Below are 27,704 nucleotides of genomic sequence, written 5' to 3'. Positions count from 1 at the left end.
GAGTGGATGCGGACTGTTACTTTTACGTGATTGAGTGTTCTTTAAAGAGGTGTTTCTTGAATTTTTCCTTAATTGAAGCAGGGTGGGGCCGTCCCAATGGATACAGAGATGTTACAGATCCTGGATGTGGAGATGGAGATGAAGATGGTCTGATGCCTACCTTTTCTTAATAATAAATATCCAGTATAGTGACCGTGCACAGTAACTCCCAATACAGATAATAAAAAAATGATTGTGTAGTATATTAACATTTCTAATGTTAACTACAGTGTGAACAAGCATTTACAATGCAATGGTCTCGGCATCATTAAAGGTAGAGCTATTGGCATTGCTCATGACATTTTTTTTTTTTAAATCATCAATGGCATTGTCATTTACATTGCCAATAGCTTAATAGTTATATAAATGGCAATGTCATTTACAATGGCAATAGCTACACCCTACACAGAGCCACCCTCACACAGACACACTCAACAGCACTCTGCACTCAAAAGCACACAGCACTCTACAGCACTCTGCAGCACACAGCGCTCTGCAGCACACAGCACTCTGCAGCACACAGCACTCTACAGCACACAGCACTCTACAGCACTGTGCAGCACACAGCACTCTGCAGCACACAGCACTCTGCCCTCAACAGCACTCTACAGCACTCTGCAGCACTCAAAAGCACCCGGCACTCTACAGCACTCTGCACTCTACAGCACACAGCACTCTACAGTGTGTGTGGTATGTGTGTGTGGTGTATGTGTGTGTGTTGTGTGTATGGTCTTATGTGTGTGGTGGACTTAGTTTGAGTGTTTGTTTCCTGCACACTCACACACTGCCCCTACACATTCACACACTGCTCACCCTGCACACTCACACTGTTCATCCTGCATAGTCACATATGGTTCATCCTGCACACTTACACAATGTTCACCCTGCACACTTACACACTGTTCACACTGTTTACCCTGCACACACACACACTGCAGTCACTGTCACTCTGCAGTCCGCAAGACTTTGAAAGGTAACTGGAAAGTATACACCGGTGTTCCTAAAGCACACATGTGGTCAGGGATCAAAAAGGTACTCTTTTCTGCATTAGATAGCGACTCTTCCCATATGTTCTGATAACGATGTGCAGCAGCAGATGGTGCTGTTCAGATAACTTGCTGAACAACGGATCAGGTGACCTAATGTTCCCAGAGTGAGACGACTCCTAACAGCTCCTCCTTCTTGGTTCTTGTTTTACTGCCATGCATTTACCTCTGAATGTGTGGTGCCAGGAGCTTTGCTTGCCATAGTTAAGCCACATGATTTCTTGCCATAGCATATCCTACTTTAGGGATATCCTGCAGCATATCCCTTCCTTGAAGTGCCCATGAGCAAATTTAACTTTTCCTCTGTTGAATTTCAAATTTCGCATGCCCCTAATCTTTTAATACTTTTCTCCTGTTGTTGGGCTCGCTATCAGTGGATTGGCCATCACTTAATCCCAATTGTACTAAAACAATTCTTAGGCAACTATACATATCAATACTACTTGCATAATACTCTATTGTACTTGGGGCATACTAACTTGTGCCCAACAGAACCCAGAGTATAGTCAAATACAGTACATTTATGGTATACAAAATAATAATAAATATATTCATATCAATCTATGTACAAGTTATACTTTATGCTTCTTCTAAAAGATACCATCCATTCTGTTTATCATATAAATCTCAATCATGCATCCTCTTCAGAAATGGTATGTTCCCAGGGGGTAGCCAGCAGCCGACGGGAAAGGCCGTACACTAGCGTGACTCCAAAGCCTCTGCTTGATATCCGTCACCAATCCGCTGCTGAACATTGTTCCAAACCCCACGAAACACATGACCACAGCCCCAAGGTAACCGGTATCGAAATCCATCCTCCACAGACCTACCAGATCGAGCGGTGGAACCGTGCTGGAGGCCTGTGACCCCGGGGAGCCCGAGAGACACAAGATGGCAGTGATGTCTCCAGAGTAGCAGTGCAGAGGAAATGCGATCTGGGCTGAGCGTGGGTCTGCTGGGCTGAGCGGGGAGAGCTGCGCGGAGACCCGCGCTGGACGACGAGACTCATCAAGAGACGAGACATCGAGACGGCTCTCACACACACACACACACACACACACACACACACACACACACACACAGTACATCACGTGACAGACAGCTGTATACTAGACTGGGCAAGAGACTGCGCTCTCACACACACAGTAGATCACGTGACAGACAGCTGTACTCTAGAGTGCACCAGAGGCAGCTCTCTCTCTCACAGTAGATGACGGTCAGCTGTACTGTAGACTGTGCCAAAGACAGCTCTCTCACACACACACACACACACGCACAGATCATCATGTGACCGACAGCTGGACTCTAGACCGCACCAGAGACCGCACACACACACACTAGACTGCACCAGAGACCGTGCGCTCTCTCTCCCTCACAGGACCCCCCCCCCCCAACATGGTAGATTGCTCCCATGGTGTAGGGGGCATTTGTTGTTTACTTTCCTGAAACAAACTTCCGCTTTAGAAGTTTGTGTTTGAAAAATCGAAACTTTGCAAAAGGTTGATGGTCGGCTGTCATGTTTGATGGAACAGTCCGTTGAAGGCAGTTCCTGCCAATGTATAGAGATGTCTGCTGGGCAGGCAAACATGTCTAAATTTTGCAGGCAGGGTAAAGGCAGGGTGCCTGGCATAAAGTCCTCAGCCACCTTGTCTGCCTTTACTCTGTCCACAAATCCCTAAATTAGGCCTTCTGTCGAGCGTGGCACTGTTCTGCTCTCAGAGAAATTTCGTGCATGGACTGGGCTTAAGGCTGTTTCACTAAATGTTTCACTAAATTGTTCTGCCTCATGAAGTTTCACGGAATTTTGTTGTTTCATTGTTTTAGTGCCATTTCATGTCGGTTTCCTTTTTTGTGGTGGGTCACGTACCGCAATGAAATCCCGATACTTTCCAGAAATGTCCTGACTTTTTTATTCTGTTTAGTACACGTGAAAACACAATTTCACGAATTGCAGCTGTTTTATTATTGGATTCCACAAAACAGGAAAAATGCTCCGGTCTGCAAGCCACCACCATCACAGACTTTAATAATAAGAGCAACATAGGAAGACGTGCATTCTGTTTTGTGGAATAATATCAAAACGGCAGCATGGCACAGCATGCCAAAGGCTCTCCAACCACCCCAAGATGTGTTCCTAATTGTCATTCCCAACGGAAGGGCATCCAATGTTAGTTGGACGTAGAGGCGTCTCGCCGCATAAGGATCCCTTTGAGGCAGAAAGTTTTCAGTCGACCACATCGCTTTTGCCTGAATAAAAACTTAGAATTCTGGAAAGAAACAGATGTTAGTGGACTTCCGGTCTGAGGTCCATATACTGCCTACTTAATCACATACAGCTTGCTTGGAAAGGTATTTGTGGTAAGTTCCCGGGTAATATGGGCAAGCAAACCAAAATGTGGTGTGTTCGCTGAGCTGCAGCTTACTTAACAATCTACTGAGACAACAGGCGCAACTAGAGCGAAATTTCGGGGGGAGGGCGTAATTAACATTCAAATAGTCTTTTAAAGACCTGTTAAACGTCCGGGTGCGGCTCTGTGTGTGCCCGGGATCCGTCTCATCCCGGGCTGCCACACACGAGGAGGTGGGGGGGGGGATGGGGGGGCTGAAGCCCGGTTAGTCCAATGGGTGTTGCGCGCCTGACTGAGACTGCTGTTCCAAGGACTATTGCCAAATGTGATGCCTGCTCGTCTCCGCTTGGAAGCAACTTGGAAAATCCTTTTAACTTAGATGGCGCTGCGCTTGTAAATAGACAGGAAAAATGCTCCGGTCTGCATGCCACCACCATCACAGACTTTAAAAATAAGAGCAACATAAGAAGACGTGCATTCAGTTTTGTGGAATAATATCAAAACGGCAGCATGGCACAGCATGCCAAAGGCTCTCCAATCACCCCAAGATGTGTTCCTAATTGTCATTCCCAACGGAAGGGCATCCAATGTTAGTTGGACGTAGAGGCGTCTCGCCGCATAAGGATCCCTTTGAGGCAGAAAGTTTTCAGTCGACCACATCGCTTTTGCCTGAATAAAAACTTAGAATTCTGGAAAGAAACAGATGTTAGTGGACTTCCGGTCTGAGGTCTATATACTGCCTACTTAATCACATACAGCTTGCTTGGAAAGGTATTTGTGGTAAGTTCCCGGGTAATATGGGCAAGCAAACCAAAATGTGGTGTGTTCGCTGAGCTGCAGCTTACTTAACAATCTACTGAGACAACAGGCGCAACTAGAGCGAAATTTCGGGGGGAGGGCGTAATTAACATTCAAATAGTCTTTTAAAGACCTGTTAAACGTCCGGGTGCGGCTCTGTGTGTGCCCGGGATCCGTCTCATCCCGGGCTGCCACACACGAGGAGGTGGGGGGGGGGATGGGGGGGCTGAAGCCCGGTTAGTCCAATGGGTGTTGCGCGCCTGACTGAGACTGCTGTTCCAAGGACTATTGCCAAATGTGATGCCTGCTCGTCTCCGCTTGGAAGCAACTTGGAAAATCCTTTTAACTTAGATGGCGCTGCGCTTGTAAATAGACAGGAAAAATGCTCCGGTCTGCATGCCACCACCATCACAGACTTTAAAAATAAGAGCAACATAAGAAGACGTGCATTCAGTTTTGTGGAATAATATCAAAACGGCAGCATGGCACAGCATGCCAAAGGCTCTCCAATCACCCCAAGATGTGTTCCTAATTGTCATTCCCAACGGAAGGGCATCCAATGTTAGTTGGACGTAGAGGCGTCTCGCCGCATAAGGATCCCTTTGAGGCAGAAAGTTTTCAGTCGACCACATCGCTTTTGCCTGAATAAAAACTTAGAATTCTGGAAAGAAACAGATGTTAGTGGACTTCCGGTCTGAGGTCTATATACTGCCTACTTAATCACATACAGCTTGCTTGGAAAGGTATTTGTGGTAAGTTCCCGGGTAATATGGGCAAGCAAACCAAAATGTGGTGTGTTCGCTGAGCTGCAGCTTACTTAACAATTTACTGAGACAACAGGCGCAACTAGAGCGAAATTTCGGGGGGAGGGCGTAATTAACATTCAAATAGTCTTTTAAAGACCTGTTAAACGTCCGGGTGCGGCTCTGTGTGTGCCCGGGATCCGTCTCATCCCGGGCTGCCACACACGAGGAGGTGGGGGGGGGGGGGAATGGGGGGGGCTGAAGCCCGGTTAGTCCAATGGGTGTTGCGCGCCTGACTGAGACTGCTGTTCCAAGGACCATTGCCAAATGCGATGCCTGCTCGTCTCCGAGTGCCTGCTTGTCTCCGCTCGGAAGCAAGTTGGAAAATCCTTTTAACTTAGATGGCGCTGCGCTTGTAAATAGCGCTCGGTGTGGATCTGCTTCACGGGGGCTCCCTACCAGGCAGGCAGGAGGCTTTAGGAGAATGAATATGGACCTTCCGGTCTACTGCGGCCCCCGGGAGTGTTGTGCACAATGTACCTTATTGACTTGCAGCAGCTGTAGGGCCAAAGCGGAGACATTCCTGGTCCGTGCAGGGGTCCGGTCGGGGAGAAGCACCGCAGGGCAGGGTGTCTGGGCGGGACCTTGGAGGGGCTCTGGGAAGGTCCGGGTCATCGGCGATCCTTTGTGTTGAGCCAGGGACCCCCGGAGCCGGCAATGCAGCACCGAGCAGCCTGTACTCTTCAAGGGTACAGGGCGGCTCTCTAGTGCGGCGCGGCCTCAAGGGAAACAATGCACAGGGCACAAGGGCGGCGTGCGAGCCGTATCTTCAAGGCGCTATGCTGCAGTCAGGGTCAGGCCGGAGCCGGCAATGCAGCACCGAGCAGCCTGTACTCTTCAAGGGTACAGGGCGGCTCTCTAGTGCGGCGCGGCCTCAAGGGAAACAATGCGCAGGGCACAAGGGCGGCGTGCGAGCCGTATCTTCAAGGCACTACGCTGCAGTCAGGGTCAGGGCACAAGGCGTACACTTCAGGACAGCGGGAGGGGGCGGGAACGAGGACAGCGGGAGCAGCAAACATCGGGAGGGGGCGGGAGCTACAAGCAGCGGGAGCAAGCGACCTACCTCATCTTACTGTGCTGAAAAATGGCAGCCATAAGCTTCAGATATTTTTCGGTTTGGGGGCGTGGTTTTGCTGTCCTGAGTGACGGGCTACGTCAGGAGCTAAAGAACAGCAAAAATGACGCCCCCAAATCCGAAAAAGACGGAGCCTATATGGAGGGACGGCTCTCTCCTCCAATGGCTGGCCTCCATTTAGGAAGCCAGCCAATGGAGGGAGAGCCAAAAAGAGGGAGGGATAAAGCAGCCCTCTTACTGACATTAATTCTCGGACTTCCGGTCTGCGACCGGATATTACCGAGACCTAAAAAGAGTACATGGAAACTCCACATAATGGATAAGCCCACTAATCACCAGATGAACAGCTTCAGGAAATGTGTGGTTAGCCCACAAAAATGATGAAAGGTCTTCTACACTGGAGAATTCTGATCACACCTCTGATTCAAACCGTGACCATCCTAGAAGAAAAACATATTTTTATACTTTAAGGAAAGCCAAAGCTTTCCCTCTCCTTCGTTTTAAGACCTCGAGTTTTGGCTCACATCTCCCAGTGTTTTGCCCTTTTTAGGTCTCTCCTAGGCAGCGTTTTCTCTGTCTCTTCGAGACATGCTGTATTCAGGATATGGGCCTATAGCTCCGCCCACTTTCTGCCCATCTTTTTCATTGACTCCTTTCCCTGTCATTGGTGGTCAGTAGGCTTAGTTAGTCCCTTCTTAGTACCGCCTTGTCTCTTCTTGTAACCTCTAATGAGGTCACCCCCTGTTACAACTGTTGTTACATCCTAGGTTTTAATTACAGCCTCAAGGCACTATTTTCTTAAAAGGCTTCAGGCAGGACACACACCTGGTCCTAAGCTAGGCTGGCAGTGGTTACTTCACTCACTAGAATATCTCACATTTATATGAGACCCTCTATAAATTTCCCTTTATCAGCTCCACACAGAGTACAACCTAATCCGAAATTAATGTAATAATTCTTTTGTCACATTTCAAAGCTACTAATTGTATATATGGACATAGATATTTGAATGTACTTGTAGTACTGTCTTGCATGCAATGCATTATGGATAGGGTGGATTTACCATATCTTCTGCAGGGTGCAGTACCATATGTGACCAAACGAGGTCCCCTTTTGGCCACATATGATACTGAACCCTGCAACATGGCTAGGTAAAACAAATTGCCATGTATAATGCCAATAATTCCAACTTTGTAGACACACAGTGCTGGTGCCTTTCTCACTAAGGATCTCTAGGAGCATTTTGCGGTACTGCACCTAGACATGCTGTGCTGGTGCCTTGCTCACTAGGGACCTCTAGGAGCAGCTTGCGGTACTGCACTGAGACATACAGTGCTGGTTCCTGGCTCACTGCCCAAGCATTCGCAATGCACTAGTTCTCGCATTACTGAAAGTATGAGCTATTGACGTTGCATTATTATTTGCAACGCCAATACCTCAAACTATCAGTAATGTGAGACCTATTGCATTGCAAATGCTTGTTTGGCATGCACTTGGTATCCCAGGATTTGAGCATGCTATACAACATATAAAACTTTGCTGAATTAGACTTGTGCCAAATATTTTTCACAGAAGTGAAGAATTTGACATATATATATGAAAGTGATTTCAGTGCAAGGAGAGGGCATAATTGCAGGTGTTAATAATGTGGAGGGTCATTGCCACTCATATCATTATTATTTATGAAATACATACCTGTGGGTAATTGGGTGATGGTGGTAGAAAGAGTGGGTTTTCTTCAGATTTTGACCATATTGGTAGCGGCCAGAATTTTGTGCCACCTCCCATCATGATGTAGTAGCTGTTCTTTAGTGCTCAGAACCCACCTAATTCATTCGATTTACTGTAACTTTGCCGTTGACTCTGCAAATTGCTGCACTGCCTCTTGCTACACGTATACCACATAAATACTACATGCATGCAAATTCCAGCATGCCAAGACTGTTGAAAGTAAGTCTGCAGGCCTAGGTTGTACAGCCGCCAATGAACAGGGAAACGATATCCTGGTGTACTGTCAAAGAATGGTCCTGGGGGGGTCGAGCTATGTATGGGGGGCGGGTGTGTGTCCTCTATCATTTGCTACTTGCTGGTGGCAACACGGATGAAACACAGAACACTGGACTTTGTATTATTTGGTCCCACTTGCAGCTTTGTTTACTCTGGCAGCCTCTCAAGTCCGTTCTTGCACAGTTGGTGGCCCCTAGTATAAAAGGTATTTTTTGTATAGCTCTAGATGTAGTCTCCCTTTCTCATAAGTTAAACTCGTTGGCGCATATTGTATTTTTTTTTTAAGAACGCCTTTTCTTGTTTAATGCGCCTCATAAATCCCTGCTAAGTCCCATTTTACATGCATCACGTTTGTGTAAGCAATTAAACAAACCTGTCCACAATGGACTGCTTTTTCATTTCTCTATGAACACATTGATTTATAGTACTCCTACAAAACACTGCTGTTGACAATTAAATGCAATATGATTCTCAAATTAAATGCAATATGATTCTTAAATTAAATGCAATGTGATTCTCTTGTGCTATCACGTCGGTCTTCCCAGTGTTGTAAAATTTGCTGCAAGTTTAGTTTTTTTAAGAGCTGTGATTTTGGTGTTATGGTAAGTCTAAAGTTTTTTTTAGGTCAGACCGCTTTTGCTGGTTGTTGTACAAGACCTTTTTATAAAGAATACAATACATAGAGTTGGCTTGCGGACAGACCTTTGCTAATGCTTAGATGACTTCCTTGTCTGTTTCTGTTCCCTGCTCTTGATTTGATGCTTTACTCCCTGTTCATGCTTTTGTCCGGCCATGAAGCATGATGGTGTTATCCTCCTCCTGACTGGATGAGTTGAGTTGTACCCTTGCTGACGTAAGGGAAGTATTTCAATATTTCCATGTCATGTCCTCACTACCTCTTTCTTGAGACTTTCCCCTCCCTTTCGTCCATTGCTCCCGTTCCCCTACCCTTCCCATGTCATGTTGTTTAATTTGTTTTCTAAAGAATTGTTGCTTTGGCAGGGCACACAAGTTGCACAGTGCTGCTGGGATGTTTTCTTCTTTTTCTTTGTGCAGCATTGTATGCATTCTTTGTTTTTAAATGAAAAATTCTAATATGGTTTTTGGCTATCTTGGAATGGTAAATTAAATCTCCAAAATTGCAACTGGTACATCACCACATATATGCTAACGTCTGTTATCATTCTAGAATGCTTTCTCTTTCGTAGAAAAACCATTCCAAAATCACTGCCCATGTATGCTCACATTATTGTAAGACAATCGAGTTTTTCTCCTAAGGAAAAAAACATTACACTATGACTGTCCATGCATTTTCGTGTATTGTGGCTCACCGGTGACCTTTTTGGATTTCTATGTTCTTTTTGCCAGTGCCAATGCAAAGAAAAATTGGCGGCTCAGTAGTTCTTTATCACCAAAAAGCTAGACCTGGTGGCTTTGCTCATTCGTGTTTGACCTTACTGTTTGTTTGTATGTCCTGTGTCTGCAGCATTTTTGAATGTCAGTAGGCGAGTCTCCTGAGCAGTGTTCTGGGTTTGTAGTGATGTTTGGAAAGCAGAAAGAATTGAACTATGACAAGCCTTATTATAAAATGAGTGTTATGAATTGTATTTTGGAAACCATGTCTGTGAGTTCAGGTCTAATCTCACTAAATACTTGGCTCCCATTTTAGGCTGGGGGTGAGCAGCAGAAAGGCTCTGTACAAGATCGTATCAACTCTCCCAACTAAGCCTCTCTCAGACAGCAAGCCTCATCTGAGCCTACATTATGTGGACCTAGTCCAAGTTAATTGATCAAAAGTCATTATTTCACTCTTTCATCGGCACAAAGAGGGGTGACCAACTCTTACACAGTAGGTTCTCAAAGTACAGTGATCATTTTCTTTCTCTTCGTATGATATTCCTGTGCCACTTCCTATACTCGTAACGAATATCAACCTGTGAGGTGTCTTGCCTTTGTTTTGTATTGATTCGAGTCCTATAGAGCTATCAAAGTATGAACTGGCAGAAAGTGTGTAGTATCTTTTTTAAAAGTTTGCTTTTACTTTATTTCTCACTAGTATTAATTGAGATTGAGCTTGTTTTCTTTGGTGTCTCGTCCTCCGTACGCTATCCATACAAAATGACCTTCACTGTGTCCTCGTTCTGTAAAGAAAGTTTGGAAGATGGTTTCTCTTGCACCAGTATTAGCATGTTTTTGGTAATTATTCCTGAGAAGGGACTGGCATTCTACTTTAGACTTACTCTACTAGCTTGTCTGGTCAGTCTATATACAGCACCTGATCTTACAAGATCTGCTAGCCATGATGCCATCTACGGTGTGCATTTTTTCCTGAGAGGCATCTGTCTGTAAGCATATCTTGGCTCCCTTCCTTTACGGGGGTCACGGGAGATGACACTGTGGTACTTCATTTTGAATATACAGTCTGTTAAAACCACTGTTGTGAAATTAAAAGACGCAGTTTATTCTTGTCCCTGACAAAAAAAAAACATTTATAGAAAGGTGGTTTTTTTGCTAACTGTGTGCACAAATTGCATAATTTTCTTCCATGACAATTATGTGCCGCTACTAATTTCCTTGCCTTTAAGAAGACCTCAAAAATCTGGTTGTTTTGACATATTTTCTGGTATTGGTCCAGTCAGGATGCTGTTTGGACACACTTTTTGAGAAATCCTAAAAACATGTCAGAAAACATTAATCTTGTTTTTATGCATTTTTAGGGATAAGATCTATACTTTTTCTCTGAATTGTTAAAATTGGTTTTACTATATATAATTAATTTTGATGTACCTAAAGTAATAGAATATGAATTTAAAAAGAATTAGAAATTGTTACTAAGGCGCATTGAAATACTGTTCGAATTCTGTTCTTTTTACTTCTCTCGTTTGCACATTACTCACCAAGTGTCTGATTTGAAGATAGCATAGCCTTTCTTTTTCAACAATGTTAAAATGTTTCACACCTTTATTGACTGTTTATATAATCCATTATAACCCATACCTCTAATAATCCCCCCCCAACCCCCCCGTCTAAATTACTTTCTGCAATTGAGGTATTATGGAGTACGATATGGCGAAAATATTAGTCCCTGTTTCAAGACAACATCCTTCAAGGTGTTTGCCATTGTAAAAATGTATATCTAAGATAGACAGCTTAAAAAGATTTCTGCATTGCATGTTTTTACACGTCCTTTTTAACTTGAAGTTTGAAGTGTTTGAGATAATTTTATTTTTTCTGTGCCACTTGGGTTTTACCGATCTACTTTAATCCTTTAGTAGATTATAGATTTGTAGATCCTGAAAATGATAGAGGAACTGATATAAAATGTTTGTTTGACTCTCACTTTATCCACCCTGCTGGATATATGCTAATGTTTGTAGAATTTTTGATGGGGTAGGTTTTACAGTGGGTAGTGCCAAAGAGAGATGATACCCTGGAGAGGTGAAGGATGCTGGTTTGATCTTTACAGAAAGGATCAGGAGGCGAGGGCAGTGGCGGGCCAGCTGACCGGAGAGGAGAGTTGTGAGTAGGTTGTTTTCAAGGGGTGAGGTTTTGATACTTACTTTTAACAGGAGTTCCCCTTTAACTGTCTAGGAGACTGTTCTAGCTTCAGTTGACATCCTTGTAGAACAGAAGAATCTGAGCATAGGTTAACATCCTCTGAGCAGAGCTTTACCTGACATTTGTATGATCCTAAATTGCTATTTCATACGAGAGATCTCTTTGGAGTAGAGAAGTCGCATTTTTTGAACTGCATATGGAATTTTACACGTACGCTGGCTGAAGGGTTGTTGGCATGCAATGGAAACTCAGAACTGTTAGGAATAGAAAGATGATTTGTACAGATTGAGTTTTTCTAGCATGAAACCATTGCATGTTTCTTTAACGGGGTGTCTGTCCAAAGCAGTGGTCATTTAATGTCAAACTTTGGGTATTTGAACGTGTAAGGATTTGAGTTTGATTTGACTTGAAGTGTGTTATAGATTAAGTGTACAAACCTGGAATGCCGTGGTGTTATGACAACATATAGCTCCCCTTCTGAGGTTTACCTAATTAGGTAAGACTTGAATCTCCGTATCTCTCAACTGCCTCCTCTGTGCCCTGGTTCGTGTCTGCAGAATTCCTTATCACCACTCATGTCATCGTTGTCTGCTGATGGCTTGTATGCCTGTAGGCGGCCAGTACATCACTCTACATTGATTCAGGTTGCATTCTCGTGCACGCAGTAGGATACATTTCGCCTTTTTTGCTCGCTTTTTTATTTCATGTTTTCGTCCACATGAGGAACATTTTTACAATGATTCTTCAAGGCATCGTTACCAAGTCCAAAGGAAAATCTAATTTGTCTGAAAAATCCTTGATCAAACTTTGCAATCGAAAAAAGGACAGGCTATTGCTGAAAAAGGTGAGCCTTATTTGTAGTTGGCCTCCGTGGTAAATGCAGTTGTTGTAGCTGCAACTTTCTCATGTTAATTAACGATTTTTTTTGTGTCATTTAAGATATTTTGTTTTAACCTCTGTAGCTGAGGCAGCTTTGATTACCGTGTTTGCTTCGTGTTGGTGCCTGCAGTACATTTTTTTCATTTATTTTGTGACGGTTATCATCTTGGATACTGCAGTAAAGAATTGAACAAAAACGATTCCGGTTTTGTAATGAACGTGAAATGTATTTTTGGGCTATAACTTGTCCTCCATATAAGTATATTTGTATTTTTGAACAAATGTAACCTTCTTGGTTGTAATGGATTACAACTGGGTAAACCTGTATTCAGCCACTCAATATTGAGTTCATTTATAGAAAATATATGTTTTAGAATGTATCTATGGCAGTTAAAAGAATGAAAAACCAATGTGTGTTTTTATCCCTCCATTAATAAATCCCCTCAAATAGGATGTGCTGTTGTCCTGCATGGTCCTAATTTAAATTGATCCAAATGTCCCCAAAGCTTTTCTTAGTTCTGAATTGTTTTCATGCCATTATTAAGAATGTATAGATGTGGCATATATGCACGTCTCAAGTGTACCATTTTGAGTGTGAGGGTGGGCCAGGATCACAATAGGCAGCTCTTCATTGGGTCCATACCGTATGTCCCTACCGTCGGTCCCTACAGCCCTCGACAGTGGTAATCACATTGTAAAAAGTCAACTGTGAGGCAGTGGTAATGTTGTCTGAAGTCATTTATGCAGTCCTGTGCTAACAATGCGGAATCATATTTTTGGTCCATAGTAATGAATGCATGGATGTCTGTTTATTTGCATTCTTGTTCTGTATGACATATATTGTGCTACACTTTAATTTCAGGGTGTGGCATAAAACCACGCATTTGCCCTGTATGCACCCTGACCCTTTTATGTATTTTTTTGTGTGTAGTTTTATATAGCGCGAACTAGACCCGAACCGAATCAGGTATCAGAGCACTTTACATAGCACAGGTTACGTTCTTTTTTTTTTTTTTTTTTTTTTTTTTTTTTTTTTTTACATGAGGACACACACTTTTTTTTAATTTTTAGGCACGGGGAGATTGAGTGATTTGCCCAGAATCACAGGAGGTTTAGGCGTCATTACTGAGACTCGGACCCAGATCCCCAGGTCCGAGGTAGAGCGCCTTAGCCGTTAGGCCAGCTACTCTCCCCATGTATATGTCTGTCTGTCTATCTATCTATCTATCTATCTATCTATCTATCTATCTATCTATCTATATACATGTGTGTATGTATATATACACACACTCCCTAGCCCCAACACGTACTCCACCGCCCCAACACGCACTACACTGCCCCGCACACTCCATCTTCGCACGCATCAAGTTCATAATTTGTTCTCTTTTCTTTTCCACAGTAGTCTTCCCTTTAATGTATCACTTCTCTCGTCCTTCCTCTTGTCCTCCATTCTCTCCCCTGTTCCTCTATTCTCTATGCCCGATACCCTCTGAACATTTTCCTCCCATCTTTTTTCTTTGTCTTTATTTTTCTAACCCTCCATCTTTCACCATGTTCTTTTCCCTCGCCTGCCCTCTGCCGCTCTTTTCACTCTCTCCCTTCTTCCTCTCTCTCGCTTCCTTCTTCCTCTCATTGTTCCTTCACGCTGGAAAGAACGTGAAACACAGGGCAAGAGAGTGTGTTGTGCATATGGTGCGCCGTGAAGCTTTCGATACTAAGCTGCTCGTGTGGCATTATACCAACACTTTTATCGCGCTCACTGAGTCGATAATACTGATGTTTGTTGGTGAAGCGAGTCGGACATTGTGCAGCGCGCGCACCATGCGCCGCGGGGCGTGCAGAGCAGATTGCCTCTTGGAACAGGCTGGTCACGTAACGTGTGTGCGTTCACCCGTAAGACTAGACCCGGGGCTCTACCGCAGCATCCTTTCATGTGATGCATCGCTACTTCGGGACCCGGGGTTCTCCCACGTGGAGCCAGGCTGCCAGTCCTGTCAGAGCAGCCTCAGCCTCCCTTCAAGGATGTCGTGCTCTGATTAACTGCCCTTCAGTAAACTGCACCTTTGCGCAATGAAATAATAGCATTTAAGCAATTGAATAACACCGCCCGAGGGCTCTCCTGTGTGAGGAAGTGAGGAAACGATTAAATCAAAAGGACACCTTAGGAGTCGGATATTGTAGGTGAGCCAGGTCGCAGCGAGGTTTTCAGGGCTGGTGCGCGTGCATAAGATTAGGTCACTCACCGTATATAAAAGCGACATTATTGCAATTTGCTTAAGGGGCGTTTAGACCGAGGAGATGTAACGTATACTCGTAATCAATCTTAAATGTCAGCAAGGAGAAAATATTCTATCGTGTGTGCATTCTACAAACGTGGAGCATGGATAACCCTTAATTGTAATAGTATGTTTCTATAACTAGTGTAGTTAGCCCGACGCTGGCAGTTCTCGGGGGTGTTTTCCATTTTCAATCAAAAAGATAAAAAGATAGATCAAAAAGTCTAAAAAGTAAGAATAATGTATTTCCCTTCGTGTTCATGTTAAAATCTTTGTGGTTGCTTCTGTATAGTATATGATCCCTAGGTGTACTTTGTGTTATATTTGGTTAGCCTCTCGATGTCTGATAGACAGCAAGATGTTTTTATTTTGCGTTGTAGAAAAATGTTTTTCAGAAGATAGTCATTTTACATAAGTTGGTTAAGGCTGGCAAGTTATGTTTGGCCAAATCAACCTTAACGAAATGTTCGCTAGGTGTACTAGGGAGAGGTGTGGCGCCACGGCCAGGGCGACTGACGCTGGAATCTGGGGATCACGGTTCGATCCCCGGCGGCAGGTTAGCCCAGCACCATGTGACTCTGGGCAATAGCTTGCTTAATCTTCCCGACGGCCCCCAGCGCCTAGAGACCCTTACGGGTGATTGTGCGCTTTACAAATGTGGATTATTATTATTATTATTATTATTACTGCATTGGAGGGGTTTAGCAGCTCTTACTTGCTGTGGAATGGTGAAGTAGCATCTTCCACCAAATAACAGTCTGTGAGTAATGGATAAGTTGATTGTGGTCAGTGTATGAAAAGATGCCATTCCAAACTCCAGCCTTATTTCGCTTTGTGGCATCGAGTTCAGTAAGTTAAACAATTTCCTGATGCTGCTCAGAAATATTGTCTCTACTTTGCTTATTATATCTGGAGAACAACACACTGACCAATACATAAGCGCTGGAACACATTTAGAACTGCTAACCATAAATGTTGGACAGATTGCTCCCCTACCATATGTCAGTGCAGATATTTTTATTGATCCCGTAGTTGCAGGAACCGTCTAGCCCAGATGTGGTATGTGGATGTTCAAATTTAATTTGTTGTACAATATGTAATTTGACACTGTCAACTTTGTTGTGGTCTATAATTCATGTGTATTTGATTTCGACATCCGAATGACCTTATATAAGAAATAACTGTAGAATAATATAACTCCGTCCCAGCAGAATATTTTACATTGACAAAAAAGTTATAAAAAGTGTGCAACAAAGCAGATTGAGGGCATGTTATGTAGGTAAAACTCGTGTGATTGGTTAAAACTGCAAAGATCATTGGAAAAGGTTACTAGTTTCCTTTACAGAGTAAGGAAAGGAAAAGGGTGTTCCTTGCCACTCTTCTAATGTCCTCATTCTCTATGGCAATTCCCCATTTTCACTTATTTAACATTCTAGTGTAGTGTAGCTGCACCAAGTGCCCTTTACAATGTAGTTGCACCTTACACAAATCGAGCCATTGGAGGCAAAATTGAGCATTATTTGATGGTACATGCATTTGGCCAACGGTATCATGAGCATTAGGATAGAACATTTAAAGAGGGACGAACCTGTGGGTTAGTCTCGGTGCATACTGAGGAGATCTGACTTAAATACCTTGGTACGGTGCTTTGAATTCTCAGGCGATTTGGAAGAGCGTTCCATAGGTTTTGTCAATCAGTGCTAAGAATTATTTTTAGGCTTGAGAAGTTCAACATTTCAGTTTCCGGAAGAATGAGACCTTGCTTCTTGGACCTCTGGAAATGGAAATGGAATGTTGGCCAATGGTCAAATAAAGAGAATTTTGTTTACAAGCCAGCAGCATATTTAAGTTTGATTGGTGCTTCTGATGAAAAGTAATGTAGTTCCTTCAGGGTAGGTGAATTATGATTGAATCCTTGGCCCTCAAACTGGTCCTTCACCCTCCTCCATCTGTACTTCTCTTCTGCCTGCCCTCCACACCTAACCCCAATCCTGGAATCCATTTGTTCCATCTCCGCTGTCTCTCATTGCCCATCTCCTGTTTATTCTGCCTGAACCTCCTTTTCTTTCTCTCTTCTTGGCAAGAAACGTGAGCCCTAGAGCCAAATGTTTTCTAAACCTTAAATCGTTTCTAGTGCCTCTTACCAAATACCCAAAAAAGAAACCTAGTTGAAGGCCCCCAAATGGTAGCCTTCTTTAGGCTTTTTTTATCGTAGCACAATTGCACTTTCTTCCATCATGTAAAATTTCGATTGTTTTTGATGACGAAAGCTAATGTCTTAGAGGACTGTCCTATGACTTCTTGCATTCCGTGTTGATCATCTCAACCTCTGATTGGTGAATTTCAGCCGAACATATCCTAGTCCCCCCCCAAGATGAGGGTCCATAATTTGCTGTAGTATGCTACGTCTCACTAATAAACACTGTTATGAATGCTTTTATAGTGATAGTGCTGGCTCTGCAAAGTTACCCACAATTGTTCATCCTTAATATGTGGTAACATTTATCATCAATTTGTGATTTGGGCTCATTTAGGAGTGTGTTGTTGAACTTTATGCGTTGCTTCTTAGACTGTAAAACAACAGAAAATATCAATGATTGCATTCTGGATGTGCCCCTAAAAGCAGTGGTTAATGTTCTTATGCATTTAGATGGGGATACAGTAGAACTGGTTTCATTCTGGAGCTAGCTTGTCTTTCCTTTTGGTACCAGCATTTCTGTGCAACCCAGTATGGCAACTTTACTTGCTGGGAAGTCTCCCTTGTATTGCAGTAGTAAGGTAGTTATTTGTTTCAGGATTAGATTGGAGTTTACCTTTGCTCAGGGCCTCAATGATCTCCATCTTAATCGCTGTAGGGGATGACGTTGCCTGGACAAGATAGTGTTGGGACTTCAAACTACTTCTGGCTTCTTGTCATTACAGCCCTCTACCACCCTGCTGCTTGTTTCATCATTTTGGATGGAACTAGTATGTTTCCCAGTGTCTTGCATGATTTTTGTGTAAGTTGCTCACCATCAGAGTATTTACTGCTGCTCGAGCTGGAGTTCCCTCAAGCCATTAATCCTTTTATCATGGGTGACTTCTCTCCCCATGCTCAGTTTGATGAAATGGGGTGTATAATGTGGTGTGGTTATGAGACCACCTTGTAGTACAATTTTCAATCCCTTTAGACCTGTAGGTTTTGTTTGTTAAACCCTCTAGCTCAAACCTGGGCAGCTTTGGTTCTGAGCATCAAGGCTTACACAAAGGAACACATGTTAAGCATTTACACAGGACTGAAATAATTGCAAAAGAATTAATAATCATAATACCAGCATTTGTAAAACACAACACTACCTCAGGCGAGATATCCCTGCGCTGGGGGCCGTCAGGAAGATTAAGAGGGCTATTGCTATTGCCCAGAGTCACAAGGCGCTATGCTAACCTGGCGCCAGGGATCGCACTGTGAGCCTCTGTCTTACATTTACATTTACAAATGTCGCACCAAGTTTTAACAAGCATTTGCAATGCAATAGGTCTAGCATTCATGAGAGTTTGAGCTATTGGCATTATAAATTACAATGCCTTTTATTTGTGTTGTTTTTGAAACAGATGAAAAAAGGCATTGTCATTTACAATGCCAATAGCTTAAACTCCTCACAAATGCGAGACCTATTGCATTGCAAATGCTTTCTATAATAATGTTAAAAAAAAGCGTTAGGAGAGAGCGTGTCCGACAACACTATTGGAGAAAATAGGGCTTGGAGGCTGTAATTAAAACACACCAGGCAACAACGCATGTAACTGGGTGTCGCCATGGGAGGTTACAAAATGAGACAAGGCGGTACTAAAGAAGGATTACTAAGCCCTTTGACCAATGACCAGTCACAGTGGACAATGAGACAAGCCAATTAAAAATGTGTGCAGAGAGTGGGCGGGCTTCAAGTCCTTACTCAGTATAACATGCCTCGCAGAGCAGTGCTTGTGCTGCTCAGGCTCGACCTAAAAACGGACTGTATTTTTATGTAATTTTAGACACCACAATGAAGATCCACTATAGGGTTCCAGAGATAGAGAATTTACAAGGTGTAGTAAATATGCACTTTTTCACTTTACTGTGAACAAGCATTGGCAAATTCAGTGAATTTGACACGTAGAAACATTTTCAAGAAAAACATTGGGCATATGTCCATGCAGTTACTTTAGGCGACCGACTATGGCAGAGAGCCAGTGAGGGGACCAGCATGGTCCTCGGAAACAGTTACCTGGAAGGTAGAAGTAGTCTTTAGTGAGTTCCAGGTTATCCTTTTGCTGTAGGCTCCTGTGGAGTGGTACTGATGCAAGGGATACTCAGTGATGCTGTAGATGATGTAGACTGGGGGCTTTCCGCAGCTAGTGTACGGTCCATGGCAGGGTGAAGCAATTCTGGCGATAGGGGTCGATGCCCATCAAAGTCCTCTCGGTCCTGGCAGAATTCCAGTCTCCACTGGGCTACCAGTCGCCTAGTATTGCAGTCACAGCCCCTCTCTCAAGTGTTTCCCATGTGCACTTCAAAGGCAGCTTTTCCTTTGTTGCACACCTTTTGAGCCAACACCCATGAGGCTTCCTGCGGGAGGGAGGTAACGCATCCTTCCAGAGGAGGCCCCTATTGGCTCCTGTCCTGGGAGACATTTGCATGTCTCACCAGGAGTGCAGAAAGCTGTCTGCAGGACAGACCCCCATGTACAATAGTAAATGGGTTCTGGAGATCTGAGGCAACTAAAGTAACAACCAATTACATAGAATTCGATGTAACCATTAAACCTGGCTTAACAATGTAATTCTTTTGATACCTTACAATACCAACTTTAGTAGTCTCATTCAGAAGTTAGCACGGCTGGGATGTCCGCGTTTAACTCTGTATTTGCCAATGGGGCTGCCAGCCTTTAAACAGCAAAAGCCCCAGTTTAGGATTTTTACTGCTGAATCATGTAAAAGTATATGGTCCACTTGTTCACATTAAGTACCCGGCCTTACGGCTCGTTAGACCAACCTTAGGAGTGACTTACATATATTAACAAGGGAGGTTTGGGCTTTGCCTTTACTTTAAATGCCAAAGTCGAGTTAGCAGTTTTAAACTGCCCTCCAGTCTGCAAAGGTTAGCCTGGGAGCCATGTTTTACGTTATCATACTTGTGGTGGCACAACTAGTGCTTCAGTCCACGAGAGACTTCTTGACTTGCAGACCCCAGGCACCATATACTAGGGACTTATGAGTGAGTTAGGCACTGCCAATTAGGGACAAGCCAATTAAACATGCACCAAGTTAAAGGTCAGAGCACATGCATGGAGTCCTGTTTGGGCTCAACCCATTTCAGAGCCATTACAGCAGTACCTAGTGGTCAATATGGGAGCAATATGTGGAAGTAAACCCGCAAAAAAACCTGTTTCCTTACACTCCGGTTATCCCACAGCTAAAATAGGTTGCAGCTAATTAACAATAATAAGATGCAGACCTTTTTACTCACATTCCAAGTGTGAGACTTTCTACTAGCCCAGCTTGGTAAGTCTACTTAGTCTGTTATGACTGGGACCTTTAATTTCTCCCTGCTTATGAGATGTGTGCAATTAGCATATAGTTGAGTGGATAGAACTACACCAGACTGGTAGTCTTCCACTATATGTGGACTCCCAAGGAGGTGGATTGCCATACTAGGACAGTGTGAGCTTTGAGATAGTTGTCTCCCATATCATCCTGCCCGTCTCCCATATCGTCCTGCATGTCTGTGGTCTACTTACCCCTCATTGCACACGTTTTTATGTCTGGTTTAGATCATCAAATCCTCAACAGAGCATTAAAGGATCCTTTGCAGCTTAGTAGTTCAGACCAGTCAGCCGGTAATTAAACATAAACTTGACAAAACTGTTGTCAAGAGCTTGGCCACTGCTAAAGCCTGAACAAAGTTGATGCACTAAGTGACCATCTTCACTCCCTTTGGCCAGCTCTGGCAGAAGAGAGCTTAAGCAAGGCATTAGTACTTGATTTGCTTGTGAACTGTCTCCCCTAGGTGACATTATGTGATAACTGCCTTCCCTATAGAAGCAGTGGCACTGAGAACATTATGCATGTATGTATGTTTGATACTAAGAGACTAAACTTTACTTTGATAAAGATCTTCTTTAGGATTACATCAGTTTTTATTAGCAGAACGTTTAATGATAGCTATACACCGCAATCCGCCTACAACCCTAATGGGCCGGCCGCAATAAGTTACCAGAGAAGACCATGCAAGCAACAATTGAGAGCACAATACGAAATAGATGTTACACAGCAAGGGGGGGTGTGGCTATGCAAGCCACGATGGCGGCCGTGTCTTGCTGAGGCTCCGCGATCGGGCTGACAATATATCTAGCCCCGAGGATCGCCGTGGGCCCCTCCACACAAAACCAGTGACCGGAGCACCCCTGTTCCCCGGAGCGCCGACCGCAGTGGCTCTCCAGACCCTGGAAGGGGCGCATTTCCTCCGTGTTTGCTCCCGCCGGAGGCACACACTGAGACCCAAGATGGCGGCCACGGTCCAGTGGCACTGCTTTTCCCGAGACCCCCGCAACACTGCAGTGGAGTGACCGCTGGGGGATTTCCCGGCTCAGACAGCGAGACCAGCGGGGATGAGGCGCTATTGTGCCCCATCGCTGCGACGACCCCCCGGCCTCAGGAACCATCTCGCCGCCCCGGAGACTCACCCCTGCTACGTCCCGGTCCTCAGTGACCGCACCGGGCAATCTGCGGAGCCGGCTAACGTCGCTGCACCCACCGGAGGTAGGCACAGAACGAAGACTGCCGGTGGGACTGAGGCGCTCTCCTCGGCCACCCGACGCCTGTTCCCCGGTGGTGCCTACCTCCAACATGGCGCCCATACTCGTCCGAGCGGGACGACATCCGAGGGGTTCCCAGCAGCACCTCTAGAAGCCCCGGATCACCACGCGCCTCCCCCGCGCTCCTGCTCCTTACACTTGGAGGGTCGGAACGGCCAGCGGGGGGGGGCCCCGCGACCTGCACCTCTGCTCCACCACTCCAGTGCGAACACTTCACCGATTGGGAGCCCGAGACCTGGTGGGCTAGCCCTTGGCCTCCCTGCAACTGCTGTGCCCACGCATCTTCTCCAGGCGTGGGTCTGCTCGAGAGGCCCCTCCTCGAAGAGCCCGCCGCTCTCTGCCCTCATTGACTCACAGCGCCCCACCTGCCGTCGGCATGGGGAAACCGAAAGGCACACAGGCGACCGCCGTCCCGGAAATGGCCCCCGAGAATATGCCTCACACCCGGACCTGGTCGCAAACCCACGCGCCTCAAACGGACCCCACCTTATCGGCAAAGCTGGACCAGGTGCTGGCGGCCATAGAGATGTCCAGACTATCGATGGAAGAACGTTTGGGCACCCTCTCGACGGACATCAGCTTAGTCCGCGACGATCACCGCAAGCTGGCGGACAGAGTGGCGGAGGGAGAGAAGATACTGACTGACCTACAACCCGCCGTGAAGGCACAAGGAAAATATCTACAGGAGGTCCTACGCCGCGTGGCGTCCCTTGAAGAACGCACGGTCGATTTGGAGGGGCGGTCGAGGCGCTGTAATATCCGCGTCCTGGGCCTCCCGGAGGGAATTAAGAACTCAGACCCCCTGAACTATATGGAGTCATGGACCAGGTCTTTCACCCCCGAAGCAGAACGCTCTGCGTTCTTCTCCATTAAACGAGCTCACAGGGTCCCCGCCCGGGAGCCCCGACCAGGCTTCCCTCCCAGACCCATGTTGGCCAAGTTCCTACACTTCCGCGACGCGGTGCTCCGCGCGGCCCGAGCGGCGGGCCCCTTGCAGGTGGAGGACCAACATGTCATGGTGTTCCTAGACTATGCTCGAGGAGTTCAGCAGCAGAGGTCCACATTTCTCGAGGTCAAGAGGCGCCTCCGCGCAAACGATATCCAATACTCCTTGCTGTTCCCAGCCCGCCTCAAGGTCCTACACAAGGGCAGGGCCGTCTTCTTCACCACCGCCGAGGACGCGCAAGACTGGACTGAGCTCCACTGCCCACTACTACCCAAGGCGGGAACACGAGACCAGAACAATCGCTCACGGAGATCCAGGAGACGTGGTTCGAAGCACCCCCAAACGAGCCCCTCCAAGAGCCACGGTACATCCCCTTCGAGATCGCCTGATTTAACGCAGATCATGCGAGCGCGACGAGATGCCCTGAGAGCGGTGACTGAACTGCACTCGTCGCCCCTAGCTCCAGACTTGGAACGCCAGCCACACCTTTTCACTCCGGAGAAGGACCGTGACAGTGATGGCACGATGTCGGGGATAGGTCAGGCCTCCTCTCCCCTGGTCATCACGCAAACGATGGACGCTATCCTGGATGGACGACTAAGCACCTCCGAGTGATATGGGACTGGATTGTATCCTCTTTATGTACACCTTACTTACCGAATATGCTCTAACTCTACTTCAGCGCTTTCCTCTGCAGGCTCACGCGCGACATACGTCACTTCTACAACAGCCCGATCAGCACCCAGCCTCGCATACACGCGCGCTGCCACCCCTGCAGTTTCTTGTTGTATTCTCCCCCTAGTGGGACACTAGTTTGGATATGCCGCCCCCAGTGACATATCCCCTGTATTTGGACTGTTTCCCGCCCCTTGTTACCGCAGTTTTCCCTCCTGTCAGTTCTGTAGTAGGGGATCTCTGTGTATAGTCATAATCTAGTGAATAGTCCCGCCCATGTGCGTGGACCCCGGAGCAATCAAAAATAATCTCTTACAGTGTCAAAAAATGCAGAAATGCATAGACACTTAAGAGAGAATTTAAAGACAGATAATGCAGCCAAAAAGGCTACACTGTCCAGTACTTCAACTAGAAATTCCACCATAAAATCCACAAAACAGCAAAGCCTGTACAGATTTCCCTTGCTTAACAGCAAAATCCCTCAGGAATGATAGAGAGAAGAACCTGGACAGACAAGCCCCATAGGCTGCCATTATGTGGCTTAAACAGGATACTGTGCCTTTAAGGAACCTTCCAGAACCATCTCCCAGTATCCCAGAATGCATAGCAGGTCCAACTTAGTTTCAGTTCTTTTTTCCGGCTCCTGCAAGCAGGACCCTGGAGCATTGAGCTCTCCCTTTTCAAGGGTTTTGTTGGTGTTTTTACACTAAATTCGATTTTTGGTGCTTTTAAAGTACTTTGGTGACTTTCTTCTTGAGTTTCTGCACTCTTTTCTTGTCCATAATGCCAGCATTATTTGACAAATGCCCGGAGTGCTCCAGGAAGAAGGCCAAGTCAGACCCCCATGAGGTCTGTATCCTCTGCCTTCCCTCTTCCCACATCCCAGAGGACTGTGTGATCTGTAGAGGCTTCTCTGGAAGGACCCTGAAGGACAGGAGTAAAATCAGACTTCAGGGACTTGAAGAAAGAAGATTGAAGGCACGAGGTGGGTCAGGAGGGGCTCCTTCTGCCCATGCTGAGGCCTCTGGGGGGGCTCCCCAGGGGCAGGAAGTCCAGCCCGCGCCCAAGATCTCCGTCTGGGTCAATTGCGATGACCACGACGTCGAGAGGAAGGTCCACGGCCAGTTCCAGGTCTCCCCAGGGCTCTGGGTTGAGAAAACGTCGCCCGTCGACGTCGAGGGACGTGTTCCGGCCGCCGTCGAAGCCGGTGTCGATCTCCTCGTCGTCGCTGTCGGCGTCGAGTGGTCGACATCGGAGGGCCCGGCGTCGGCGCTCGCCGTCGAGGCGACACCGCCGTTCGCCGTCAAGGACATCGTCGTCGAGGGGATCCTCGTCGTCGAGGCCGCCGTCGAGACGGAAGAAGTCTCCGGCGCCGAAGACGTCGACGTCGAAACATGCAAAGAGATCGACGTCGAGACGTTCAAAGAGGTCGACGTCGAGGCGATCCAAGAGGTCGACGTCGAGACGTGCGAAGAGGTCGAGGTCGCCTTCGAGGCACCATCGCCCGTCGTCGAGGTTTCGTGGTTCGTCCATCTGGTCGGGGTCGACGTCGAGACGTAGACACCGGTCGACGTCGAAGGGTGAGAAACGGTCGACGCCGAAGGGCCGCTCGACGTCTAAGGATCCACGGTCGTCGTCTGGGCACCGATCTTCGGCGTCTGGAGGTCGTAAGGACAGGCCCAGGACTGTGGGGGGCTCCCCACAGTCCGAACAGGATGATGGCTCGCCGGGAACGGCGTATTCCGAGGTATATACCCCGAAGAAGCCTTCTGCGCCTCCTTCGCTGCCTCCTTTACTGAAGGGTCCGCCTTCGAAGGCTCCGACCCCCCCACCTCCGTTGCCGGCTCCGCAGGCCCCGCGTCCGGTTACTCCCCCACCCCCGGTTCCGCCGAGGGCGGTATCGATGCCAAAGTATCCGACGCCACCGAAGAAGACTCCTAGGAAGCCTAGGGCGTCTGACCCGGGGAGGCCAACGGAACGTCCGAGACACAAGAGATCGAGGTCTCGCTCGGGGAGAAGGGACAGATCTAGGAGTGGACGTGGATCTTCATCGAGATCCAGGCATCACCATAGGAGGCGTAGGTCCAGGTCACGTTCTGCATCTGGGACCCGTTCTTACTCGCCCACACTGTCTGATTCGCCGGAGACTAGGGTGTCCCCTATAGACGATATCGGCACATTCCAGGAGGTTCTCCTGCGTGGAGCGGCGAAGTTGGGGATCAAGGTTGAAGCGCCTACACCTTCGACTTCTGTGATCTTTGAGACATTACATAAAAAACACATGTCTCGCCCCCTGCTGCCTCTGGTGCCGGGGCTCCTCGAGCCGGCTGAACAGCTCTTCCTGACACCGGCAGTGGTGAAGTCTGCGCCTTCCAGGCTCCTCAAAAAGTACAGAGCTCCGGACTCGGACCCAGCCTTCTTGAGAAAGGACCCGGTACCGGATTCGGTGATTGTGACGGTGGCCCGGAAGCTTCATGCCACCTCCCCTGCGTCCACGGTGCCTCCGGACAAAGAGAGCCGCTGGATCGACTCTGCTGGTCGGAAAGCGTTTGGTACGTCCTCCTCTTCGATGAAGGCCGCCAGTGACTCGGCGTTGTTGGGGCGTTACGACCGTGCACTGTGGGACTCAATGGAGCAGTTTGCGGACCTTGTTCCTCGTGACCGCAGAGAGGACTTCATGGAGATCGTCCAGGAGGGGATGCTGGTCTCTAACCAGGCCATCAGCGCCGCGGCGGATATCTCCTTGCTGTCAGCGCACGGATACTGCCACGGGATTAACCAGAGACGCCGTGCTTGGCTCAGGTTGACGTCGCTTAAACCGGAAGCGCAACAACGTGTGGCGAATCTCCCGTTTTCCGGAGATACCCTCTTCGGAAAACACGCAGATGACGAGATGGCCAGGATGAAGGCCGAGGCGGAGACCCTGACGGCAGTGGGCTTGGAGAAGCCCAAGGAAAAGAAGCCCTTCCGCCAGTTCCAACGACGGTTCGGGTCGCAGGGTCGTGGAAGGGGACAGTCTGCTGGACAACATCAGCAGCAGCAACAGCAGCAGCAGTACAGAAGACCCTTCCAGAAGCGTCAGAGGGGTAGAGGTGGACAGCAATCCTCTACCGCGTCCAAGGGCCCGGCCGGGTCTCGACCCTGAGCAGTTACTTCCCCCTCGTCCGTTACCCGCTCCGGTGGGGGGGAAGCGTTAAATTTTTTCTGGCAGAGTGGAGAAAAATTACTCAGGACAAGTGGGTGCTGAATATTGTTTGCAATGGATACAGTCTTCGGTTCATCAGCCCTCCTCCATCGATCCCCCCCGGTCAGCTCACGGTACCAACTGCGAGAGCTCCAGGCGGAGGCAGACGTTCTGCTGAGGAAAAGGGCGATAGAGGACGTACCTCTGTCTCAAAGAGGAAGAGGTCTTTACTCTCGGTTCTTTCTCATCCGCAAGAAGGACAAGAACGAGTTCAGGCCCATTCTGGACTTGCGACAGGCAAACAAGTGGATTCGCAGAGAAAAGTTTCGCATGCTGTCGTTGCATCAGATCTATCCTCAGCTGCAACGAGGAGACTGGATGTGTGCCATAGATCTACAGGATGCATACTTCCATGTGCCAATTGCATGCAAACACAGAAAGTTTCTGCGCTTTCAGGTCGGCACCCATCACTATCAGTACACGGTGCTTCCCTTCGGGCTGAAGTCTGCGCCCAGGACGTTCTCGAAATGCATGGCAGTGGTAGCGGCACACCTGAGGAAGAACAAGGTGTTTGTCTACCCGTACCTGGACGATTGGTTGATCAAGGCCTCCTCCTTCTCGGAAGCTCAAGCGCACTTTCAGAAGACTTGCGTTCTCTTGAACAAGCTGGGGTTGCACATCAACATGTCCAAGTCGGTCCCGACTCTGGTCCAGTGTATCCAGTACTTGGGAGCCTCCATCAATACGCTGTCAGCAAGCGTGTCTCCTTCGGAAGAGCGACGTTTATCACTCCTTCGGAAGGCTCAGGCTCTCATGTCCTCTCCATCCACGACAGTGAGGACGGTGTCTTCTCTGCTGGGATCGATGGCCTCGTGTATCTTCCTGACGCCACATGCGCGGCTGCACATGAGACCGCTGCAGGAGTGCTTGGAGGATCAGTGGGACCAGAGGAGAGGATCTTGGGACGACAAGATAAGACTGTCTCGACATGCTCTTCAGTCTCTGAAGTGGTGGTGCTCGAAGGAGAATCTTCTCAGAGGTGTTCCCTTCCACAAGGACATTCCCACACAGACCATCGTGACGGATGCGTCTCTCCGAGGCTGGGGAGCGCACTCCGGAGACCTACAGATTCAAGGGACGTGGTCTCAGACGGAGTCCACGTACCACATCAATTTCCTGGAACTCAGAGCTGTTCACTTGGCACTGAAGGCTTTTCATCCGTCCTTTCAGACCAACT

The 27,704-nt window shown here is 47.1% G+C and overlaps 1 protein-coding gene and 1 long non-coding RNA gene across 5 annotated transcripts in view; one reads left to right on the top strand and one right to left on the bottom strand.

Moving 5' to 3' along the window:
- The window catches only part of LOC144782781 (uncharacterized), a 41,817-nt gene extending 39,834 nt beyond the window's left edge, over window positions 1-1,983 (bottom strand). Inside the window, exon 1 of the long non-coding RNA XR_013601258.1 lies at window positions 1,916-1,983. This is a non-coding gene — a long non-coding RNA (uncharacterized LOC144782781). The remainder of the gene's footprint in view (window positions 1-1,915) is intronic.
- PPP1R13B (protein phosphatase 1 regulatory subunit 13B) overlaps window positions 1-27,704 on the top strand; it is a 461,790-nt gene that overhangs the window by 81,955 nt on the left and 352,131 nt on the right. Inside the window, exon 1 of one of the 4 annotated variants that reach the window (XM_078660254.1) lies at window positions 12,311-12,518. The exons of the other annotated variants lie outside the window; for them this stretch is intronic. Within the exon in view, the coding sequence (XP_078516380.1) occupies window positions 12,393-12,518 (126 nt within the window). The 5' untranslated portion in view covers window positions 12,311-12,392. Of the gene's footprint in view, window positions 1-12,310; window positions 12,519-27,704 lie in introns of those variants that run through there. 4 annotated transcript variants of the gene reach the window in all.

This window comes from Lissotriton helveticus, chromosome 9 (genome assembly GCF_964261635.1).
Source record: "Lissotriton helveticus chromosome 9, aLisHel1.1, whole genome shotgun sequence".
In the NCBI taxonomy this organism is placed as follows: domain Eukaryota; kingdom Metazoa; phylum Chordata; class Amphibia; order Caudata; family Salamandridae; genus Lissotriton; species Lissotriton helveticus.
This window is presented reverse-complemented; position numbering and strand designations above follow the sequence as displayed.